Source organism: Volvox carteri (genome assembly GCF_000143455.1).
Source record: "Volvox carteri f. nagariensis unplaced genomic scaffold VOLCAscaffold_17, whole genome shotgun sequence".
Taxonomy (NCBI): Eukaryota; Viridiplantae; Chlorophyta; class Chlorophyceae; order Chlamydomonadales; family Volvocaceae; genus Volvox; species Volvox carteri.
The window spans coordinates 1,062,646-1,071,671 of record NW_003307560.1 but is presented as its reverse complement, the minus strand read 5'-3'; the positions used below and the strand labels follow the sequence as shown (position 1 = coordinate 1,071,671).

At 55.7% G+C, this 9,026-nt stretch overlaps 2 protein-coding genes across 2 annotated transcripts in view; one reads left to right on the top strand and one right to left on the bottom strand.

Moving 5' to 3' along the window:
- Positions 1–4,402, bottom strand: part of VOLCADRAFT_90563 (uncharacterized protein) — a gene marked incomplete at both ends in the record, with an annotated part of 9,550 nt that extends 5,148 nt beyond the window's left edge. The window contains 3 exons of the mRNA XM_002950036.1: positions 1,762–1,789; positions 3,339–3,559; positions 4,366–4,402. Coding sequence (XP_002950082.1) covers positions 1,762–1,789; positions 3,339–3,559; positions 4,366–4,402 — 286 coding nt within the window. The remainder of the gene's footprint in view (positions 1–1,761; positions 1,790–3,338; positions 3,560–4,365) is intronic.
- Positions 4,403–4,420: 18 nt separating this feature from the next.
- Positions 4,421–8,027, top strand: VOLCADRAFT_104594 (uncharacterized protein; the record flags this gene model as incomplete). The annotated part of the gene is made up of 7 exons (XM_002950154.1): positions 4,421–4,738; positions 5,008–5,532; positions 5,784–6,468; positions 6,793–6,924; positions 7,296–7,426; positions 7,764–7,842; positions 7,933–8,027. The coding sequence occupies exons 1-7, from the start codon at positions 4,616–4,618 to the stop codon at positions 8,025–8,027; spliced, it is 1,770 nt and encodes a 589-aa protein (XP_002950200.1). The 5' UTR covers positions 4,421–4,615.
- Positions 8,028–9,026: the final 999 nt, after the last annotated feature.

Below are 9,026 nucleotides of genomic sequence, written 5' to 3'. Positions count from 1 at the left end.
GTCACGTTTGCTTACAAAAGGGACTGCGGCCCGAACAAGGGCGCCATGGAACCATCATGGGGAGCTTTCCTTTGACAGGGCTAAGCCATCCGTAGCTTCTTCTTTCAAGGTCATCCATCGATGCACCATCATTGTCACCCAGCACTGCTGTGAGCAGCGAGATCGTGCACCGCCCAACTCCCTATCACCCTATATCCCTCCCGTTCACCCTCGCCCGTTAGCCCCTTCCCGCCACATTTCCGTTCCCTATCACTTGTTGCCATCCATCCCTTGCCCCAACAAGTTCATGATCAGCTCCATCACTGTGCTGTCATCCCAACACCAAGTGACAATATGTAATCAGCAGCTGCCTTCATGATGCCGACCGAGCTGCGGTAGCCTGATAGTGGTCCACAGGGTGGCTGCAAGACAGACGGTCCGACACATCCAAGTGCAAGAGAGTGTATGTATGATGTATGGGACAGGGGGTTCATATCTTCACCCTGCAGCCGCTACCTGGCAGATCCTGCCTTCCTGTGTTTATTTTCAATTTTGCAGGTGAATTTTCCAGTCCGAAGTCTCCTAAAATGACAATTGCCGCGTCATAGATAAATGGTGGCAATGTAACGGTAAGATACCGAAGTGCACACAACAAGGGAGCCGACGCGGGTGCAGGGCTTGACGACCAAAGCGCACGCGGGCGCTACGAACTGTTGAAATACTTACACACCAACGGCACGCGGCCTGGATGTGGCGCTTACTGGCGCCGCTTCTCATCCAGCGCGTATCGGACAACCGCACTTTGCTGCTACTGCAGTTTCTCCTTATCTTCTGCTAGACATATCTATTGGATAAAAACGAGAAAATAGAGAGGTGTTGACAAGGTGAAGCTTTAGCCGCGAGCTCGGCTGTAGCCTCGATCACGGTGGGGCTCGAACCCACATGGAAATAGGTCACCGGGGCCGAATCTAAAATATAGACACCCTATCCATGTCCATCGCGCCATCCACCGCCACCAGTTCCACGACCACCGCCGCCGCACTGGCTTCACCTCTGGCCTAACCGCACCCTCTGCTCCTTGCCATATACAGATTCGCAAGAAATTTCCCTCAGGCACCCGCCAGTAATCGCAGCTCTTGAAGGTACTCAACTCCGGCAGTAGCAGCAGCAGCAGCAGCAGCAGCAGCAGCAGACCATCATGTTGATTGCAGGACCAGGTTCATGCGGACATACAGTGAGAAACAAGCGGGGAGGGCGTGTGTGTGGACAAGTCAGCGTGTGTTGTGTCTATTGCCGGCTCATAGCAAATCAAGCGCGCAATATACCTCGACGGTACGACACAGTGCTGCTGCTGCTGTTGCTGTGCCGCCAGCCTCCGGCCAAAGCCCACTGTGCAGTTATCACTAATCCTCGTACCGTACCGTACCGCGACATGAAAAACACAATAGGATGATGCTCCACAAACTACGGCACACGGAAGAGTCACGACACCACAACCGATAGCAACCGACCAGTTAATCGCCCGTACAGCCGAAACAGATTGGTAATCTGCTGGACACATCCCTCAACTCAAATCAACGCACATACTGACACTCGTAATAGTGAAGTGCTCAGCCCCCCTCAGCACCACGACGGGGTGCCGCCGCCGCCACAGCAGCACCAACACGAGCCTCGGGAAGAAGACAGCGGAGCCAGGCGCCTCTGCCACCCTAGGGAAGAACGATAAAGGGAAAACACAAGCGCGTCAGAGAACGTCCCAATTCCTAGAAACAGCGCACTTACCTCCTTTACCCGTCCGCGAGCCCATAACCTGAGCGGGTAGAAACCCACCGTACGAGCATCAGGCGAGCATGCGGTGGTGGGGCCCTGCATTGCAAAGTCCCGCTTCGCGCAAATAGCGACACGAACAACGGACGCGGAGGTGGGGCTGGCGAGTGGTGCGCTCTTGGCAGCTCCACCTAAGGGACTACTAAAAACGGACACCGGCGAGGCCTTGGCGCTTCTCAACCGTTCCTATCCTTCTCTATCTCACCTCCTATGCACCACCCGCCCTCCTGCGGAAAAACTGCTCCCTGGTGACAGACAGACAGTGCACTCCCGCGCAGGGAAGCGAGAGAGACCACTTCAGGCCACTACCAGGGAGACCACTTCCGCAATCCTGTGTTTTACGACATGCTACTGCAGGTTTTATTTGAAACCCTTGCACCCGTACCGCACCGTACGTTACTGTACGGAACCGCACCGTACCGTGTGGCATTCATATCCGCGGTACCGTGGCAGCAGTTGCCGGAAGGCGTCGTTGTGGAGCGATAGCGCGGCGTCCATTACCGCGACGGGCAGCGTTTCCCACAACGAGGTCATTAAACACAGGCACATACTGAGATACACAGCAATCATGCTTGGATGGCGGCTAGCAACGCTAATCCGGACTTTGTTTTAGGGCTGGACACCTTTCCTTAAGGGGTCTGCTCCGCTGCGCTTTGCTACTGTTGCTCCTGCTGTTGCTGTTGCTGCTGCTGCCACCAACCGCCAGCCAAGTACGACTGCATAATCACGCGATACGCGGCGCAGGAAAACACAATCGGCACGGCGATACGAAACATGTAGTACACGCCACGATACGGCACGGATCCATATCGCCGACTTACCGCATGTATCATCTGGAGGGTGCTTGCACCGTAGATACCGCCAAGCGCCGCCGGCCAAAAGGAGGGTACGCGGTTCGGGGAACAGGTGGGGCGGGGCGGGAGGGGATGGTATCGTTTGCTTTGCTACTGCTTTGCTGCTACTGCTGCTGTCGCAGCAGACCGCAGACATGATTGCACGGCAGACATGATTGCACGCTCCCAACAAAATGCGGAACTGAAAACCCTAAACAGTACGACCAACCGCAAAGCGCGAGGTATCTTGAAATCCAGGGGCTCATGCAAGGACTGCAGCTCGTGTAGCGCCCAATCGTTGCGCCCTCGGCATTGGTGTTGATATACGGCCGCCGCGCAGCCATAAGGACGCACCAGAGACAGGCGGGAGGACGGGGCAGGAGGATGGGCGGAGGGGAAGGAATAATCAGCAAGGTACGATGAGGTGGTTCATGAGGCCGTCTCGTTTGGGTTCACGAGCGAAAAGACATGCATAAAATCTTATCCATCACGCAATCCTACAGGTGTTTGCTTTGCCTTGTAACGATCACTGTCGCTGCTGCTGCTGCCGCTTCTGCTGCCAGCCGCCAGCCGAACACGATAGCAAGGAAACGTCCAACATGGCACCGGACAATACACCAGGCGCTGCACAGGGTACGACGAACTGCACTGCGAAGTGCAGTACAGCACGCAACGGCACTGGACGCAACGCCTACGTACCCCATCAAAGCCCACACTAAAGGTTGTCGAAATCATCAGTTCCTGCTTAACCTGTTTGCTTTGAACGCCTAGGCCCAGCATGTCATCTCCCCGTCGCTCCATGTCACCGAGCCCTAACATGGGACGAGACACGGACGAGACACGGAACATCGCACGCTGAAAGGTAGATGTAATTGTCGTCCTGCTCACAGCATTCATCACGCAGATCTTCCAGTTTCTGCCTGTAAGCGGGCAAACAGAAGCAATTGTGAGGACAAACTTTGCAATGTAGTCTTCCTGGTGCTGCTATCCAATTGCCTGATCCTTAATGCAATCTGTTAAGACCCGGCGACCTCTCGGCAGCGCAATGCGCCATTCGGGGCTCATAACCTGTTAAGACCAGCAAAGCGCCGGACCCCCGTTGGGTCCTATTACTGTGGCTACCATTCACTGGTATATGAGTGTCGGTCATTTCCAACACAATCAAAACATTTCATAGCTCATGCATTCTGGGAAGACAAGAGACGGACAACTCCAACTTCAACCGTCGAAGGCGCCTGGACGACCTAGGTGCATTACAGTCAAACCCACAAAAGCCTGAGCTATCCAGCTCCGAGCCGTATAAAGCAATAATATACGTGTCTAGAATGAAAATATCTAACTGTTGATATGAAGCTAATTTCGGGCATTTGAGTTTTGGCATGGTTCTGAGTCCTGGCTTCGGTTTTAGTTGCATGTGTTACACGCATCAGCCCTACAGGCATCGATTCAAACACATGTAAGCCTGGGCTTAGGAAGCGCAGAACGTAACCCCGACTCCCTGCGAACCTGAACCTATCGGCTATTGCAATTTGATCATGCCTTTTCGACGCGAGGAGAAGCCCCAAGGGCCCACACACCAAAGCATCCGCCACCCACCAATTAAAGTAAGTTCTACGTGCTGCACAATACGCACCCGGAAATCCAATGTACTCCCCGGGCTGAGGGACAACCTCGGCAGGTTTTCTGGTACGACAGCCAACCCCCAACTGCAACAATCGCCTCGGACCTCTTCCAATAGCTGAATTCGTGACGGTATTCTTCATTTATGCACCTCCTTGCCTCTACGGTATATGTTTAAATTTGAAACTGTAGTCAGCCCAACCTTACAGCAACGATACCGGCAGCGTCGCTGCGCAGCTCCGTTCTCCGTGTATTTTTCTCCGGGCAGCCTGAGGTGTGGTGCATCCTATATATACGCTTAATACGGTACTAGGAGTAGAAAAGCATCTACGTAGAAACGGGCCCGGAGCCCAGAAATGGAACGGGTCGCTGACGTCCCAGCACACGGCGAGTGCAATCGGGACCCTTCTGACTTTGCTCTTACCAATAAGAATCTTGTTTGTTGCTACGTGTGCCGCCTAATCAAGTCGCGCAACCAGGTGCGGTGTTTGTTGCGGTGGAGCGTTGAGGACGCTGCTCAGCCGATTCCCTTTTGCAGTTCCATGATTCGGGTTGTGACAACTGTAAAAATCTTTTTGGACCTAGCATTTCATTTGAGGACTACACGACACCAAACTTCTCGGGGTAAGGACTGAGGCTTTTAAACGAATCGGGGACTTTGTTCTTACGGGCGAGGATGGAGGCAGTGAGAGGATTCATAAGCTCACGTCTTGTAGCCTGGCGTCGTATAACCACAGCACCTGCACAGCCCATGGAGTGTACGACAGTTGCGACGATCGTACAAGCTTCGGCTGCTTCAGTCATCAACTTCATGCGAGCGGTGATAACATCGCAGAGCCTTGCGGCCTTGACAGCTGCGGCGCCGCCCCTGGTAGCTAGTACGGCAGCGGCAGCGGCGCCAGCAGCGACGGCGGCGCGGAGAGTCCTAAGCGCCAGCGTGACGAGCGTGCGAGCTTCATGCGGCGGCGGCGGCGGCGGTGGCGGCGGCGGCGGCGGCCTCCGAGGATTCTCTGCGTCGAGCGGTGCTACGACCAGTTTAGCGACGGCGGGAGAGGAGCTCGCGCATACCGAGGCGACGGCGGCGGCGGCGGCGCCGTCACCGCTTCTGCCCAGTGCATCGCCGCCGTACGTTAGCAACTGCTGCTGGCATGAGGTTCAAGCAAACCTGTTTCTGGATCCGGTTTCAACGGAATGGAATCTGGTGCTCGCGTTCCATGACGTCACGCCGTACGTGCAGGCTGAGCTGGAGGTTAGACAGGTCTTAGATGCTGAGGTGAGAGAGCTTTGTTGTGCAGTCACAAATGAAAAAGCCAAAGCGATATGTATAAATGTTATTGCATCCGTTGGGATTTGAATGGTGTACCTTCCAGCTTTGCGGAATGAAATTCAAAACGAACTGTGTGGCCTTTGATCCCATTTTCTTTTGGGCCGTGCTCTCATCGGCTCACCTTCCCTGGACCTGGATCTGGATCTTGATGCTTCATGGATGGTACGACGGCGGGTTCGCGACCACCCGCCGTACAGCACCGCATCCTTGAAGAAGTCTTTCCGAGACACGTGCTGGAGGTGATGACGTCAGACAAGCGCCGTACATCGGCTTTTGGCGGCGGCGGCGGCGGATGTCCCTCCCTGGTGCGCACTTCCTCCTTGTCATCGACTTACACTGTCAGCGGCGGTGCCGCCGCCACCGCCGGCAGGCAGCTGTCGTGTGGCGGACGTGGCGTGGGCCAGCCGGCACCTGCGCTAGCCTGGCGTCGTATAACCACAGCACCTGCACAGCCCATGGAGTGTACGACAGTTGCGACGATCGTACAAGCTTCGGCTGCTTCAGTCATCAACTTCATGCGAGCGGTGATAACATCGCAGAGCCTTGCGGCCTTGACAGCTGCGGCGCCGTCACCGCCGCCGCTGCTGCTACTGCCGCCGCCGCCGCCGCCGCATGCGCCCCAGCGCCGCCGGGCCTCTGCGGCGACGCAACGGAGGCGGCCGCCACAGCGGCCCCCGTCGCCACCACCCACCCATCGCCGCCGCCACCTGTCCGCCCGCTACAGCTCCCCAACGCGCAATCAGCATTGGGCTCCCTCCAGCTACAGCCACAGTCACAGCGTCACCTCACCCTCCACGCCCTCGTGTGGTGGTTTCGGAGCCTTGAGCGGCGCACAGCAGTACATGGCGAGAGCGCATGAGGAGGTGACGGTGCTGTTCGCAGGTGGGTTGCCGGTGGGGTGTGTCTGAACTGTGTGTGGCGGTGGTTCGACATAGCGCCCGGGGTATTACGACAACGGTTTCAACTGACGACAACGGTTTGCCGTACTTTACCGTAACTGACGCACGGTCCCTCGCTTACATAATATACAAAATACACTGTCACCATGAGCTGTTTACCTTTTTATTATAATGGATGCTTGAAGTTTTTGAATTTTTTAATATTTTGTTATACTCGTAAAGTTGTGTCTTCAGTAATCTCTTCCTACCCCATGTGCACGTGTAATTTACGTGATGATGGTTCGAATTCTCTATGTACCGTACACAGACATCGCCTCCTTCACCAGCATGTGTGGTCAGGTTCCACCCCACCGAGTCATGGCGTTCCTCAACGACCTCTTCACCACTTTTGACCAGCTGGTGGAGAAGCATCAAGTTTACAAGGTCGAGACCATCGGAGGTACTGCATTGTACGGCATCGTCGTACATATCATAGTACGGAAGTGTACGGGACTGAGCAAGGCCTACGGGCTACAGGTCGACCACTGGCCTCCAGGGCAGCACGGGGGGGGGCCGTACGTAGCTCCACGTGTATGTAGCTCGAAGCTTGCTGCGACAGATGATGTATTTCTAGGCAAGTCCGCACATCGTACGTGAAAACCTACCTTTCCACAAGCTTCGCAAGATTTTACTTTAATTCAGTTTTCGGTTTCTGTTGGCAGCGCATGTTGCCGGGCCCTCCTCCCCTTCCCCTCCTCCCCCTCCCCCTCCTCCCCCTCCTCCCCCTTCCGTGCGTGAATCTGTGTATCGCTCTTTCCCTTCTCGCCCCAGTCAACGTTGCCAGCCGAATGGAGTCCACGGGTGTACCTGGTGCCGTACACATTTCTGCGGCCACGCGGGCCTTATTGTGCGCCGCGGCCGACGGGTTTCTTTCCACGGGGGGAATTCCCGTCGAGGGCAAGGTACGGATTGGGGAGTTGGCAGTTGACGGTTGGGAATTGATGTTATTGTTCTTTCCTGGTATTATTCGCTCTTTATTCGCACTGGTCCACATGCCCACGGATCCGCCACCACGCAGTTCTCTTCACAGAGTTGTTTACCGGAGAAGTGAGGGGGGGGGGCATATTCTCACTCACTCACTCACTCACCCACTCAAAGAATACCAAGCGCAGCATCATTCGCGTATTGGGGTGTGAAACGCAGTTCTTCATGCAGGTCGTCATCATGTCATCCTTCTCTGCGCCTCCCCCCGCCTCACCAAACCATGTAACCCATGCGGTTGTATGACGTACGGCGCAGGGGTTCATGCTCACGTACGTGTACGACCCGTGCGGCGTCACTCCGCAGCGCTCTCAAACAGTCTCCCGAACTGGATCAGGTGCGGAACAGGAGGGTGCCGCTGTGGCGGGTGCCGCTAAGCTATCGGGTGCCTGTCCTGATCCTGATCTACCAATCTTGACCGCTACAGCCGTGCCGGGTATTGGTAGGGAAGGTCCCCAGGTCCCGGGGGGAGAAGCATCTAGCGGTACACCGACAGAGGCGCCGCCTCCGTTGCCGCAATAGGCCATGTACGACATGACGTACATGGCACCCCAAGTGGTATGATTGTGCGCGCGTGTTGCAAAAGCGAGGACCGCTCTCTTGCGTGTGTGCCATTCCCGAATGTATATTCGACGTTTGTTGTACTGCAGCATGTACGGAGTACGGAATACGGCATAATACGGATATGGCACGTGTTTGTACAATTGTGTCAGTTTTGTACTTTGGCTCGGTCCTGCGATATCGGTTCCCGCAGCTGTGAGGGAAGGTGTTTTCCGGGCGCGTGCAGGAGGGTCCTTCGAACCCGCCATGAATATCTAGCTAGCTAGCTAGCGGGATTGTGTCTTGTAAATTATTTTGGCGCTGGCAAATATTTGTCTTGGCAGGAGTTTGTGACTTGGCTTTGCGAGGGTCGTGGTAAGGGTCGCTGTTTGAGAGAGGAGGAGAGGGAGAGCGAGACAAGTGTCAATGGAGACGCGCATTGGATTCGGTTTGGGGTTGGGTTCGGAGCTGTGTATGTATGTCCTGCACATGGGTTAAGAACTGGCATTTGGGGTTTGGGCTGGAAATAGGTTTGGTCACATGACACCTGTGTACGACACACGCCATGAGACACGCACACACACACACATGGTTGCTTCTCTCCGACAAAACACACAATATAAAATGTTCGTACTTACTCGTTACGTTGAGGACTGCATACTGCGACGTTCGGCTTGGGGGATATACGGTTGTACGACAGCACGGATGTACGGATGTATTCACAGATTTGTATGGACGGCGGCTGCGGTGGGAGCGAGGAGGGGTCCTATAACCCACACGCACCCGCGCGCGTGGCCGGGGGAGTACGTGCGCACGCCCCTCACTTGGTGCTGGCGACGGGGGGGGACCCGGGAGGTGGCTCANGCTGGTGGCTCANGCTGGGTGCGTTACGGATACTGCGGGACCGCATACCCCCGGGGGGGGTAGGGGCTCGACATCAGAGGGGTCTGACACGTGCTGCCGTTACACGCACATACCGAC